The 411-nt window shown below is 63.7% G+C and overlaps 1 protein-coding gene across 1 annotated transcript in view; it reads right to left on the reverse strand.

Moving 5' to 3' along the window:
- Positions 1–302: 302 nt before the first annotated feature.
- The window catches only part of PIGS (phosphatidylinositol glycan anchor biosynthesis, class S), a gene marked incomplete at its 5' end in the record, with an annotated part of 3898 nt that continues 3789 nt past the window's right edge, over positions 303–411 (reverse strand). The window contains one exon of the mRNA XM_010136889.1: positions 303–408. Coding sequence (XP_010135191.1) covers positions 303–408 — 106 coding nt within the window. The remainder of the gene's footprint in view (positions 409–411) is intronic.

The raw sequence follows: 411 nt of genomic DNA on the forward strand, positions 1-411 counted from the left end.
TTTACACAGCAGCTTGTTCTGAACACAGGGCAGGGCTGCAGGCATGCACGGAGAGCCCCCTCCCTCCTCTCTGACCTCCGCCTTTCTGGGTGGGGGGCTCAGGACCCAGATTGAGAGCATCTCCCACCCCTCCAAGCAGCCTCTCCTCCCACTCCGGCATCTTGGCCATGGCAGCCCCAAGCCAAGCTGCTAGGCCTGGCCCTGACACCGCGCGGGAGGGTCTTCTTGGGCCGTGGGGCCGTGACAACTCGCTCCCCGAGGTGGGGACAACCCCAGCCCCAAGCCAGTCCTTTGTCACGGGCTCAGTCCATCTTGGTGGGCTCCTTCTTACACTGCCTGGTCTCCCGGACAATCTTGGCCAAGGAGAGGAGAATAGGGACGGCCATGGGCAGGACGAGAGGGATGTCGCTG

This window comes from Buceros rhinoceros, unplaced genomic scaffold (genome assembly GCF_000710305.1).
Source record: "Buceros rhinoceros silvestris isolate BGI_N320 unplaced genomic scaffold, ASM71030v1 scaffold26045, whole genome shotgun sequence".
Taxonomy (NCBI): Eukaryota; Metazoa; Chordata; class Aves; order Bucerotiformes; family Bucerotidae; genus Buceros; species Buceros rhinoceros.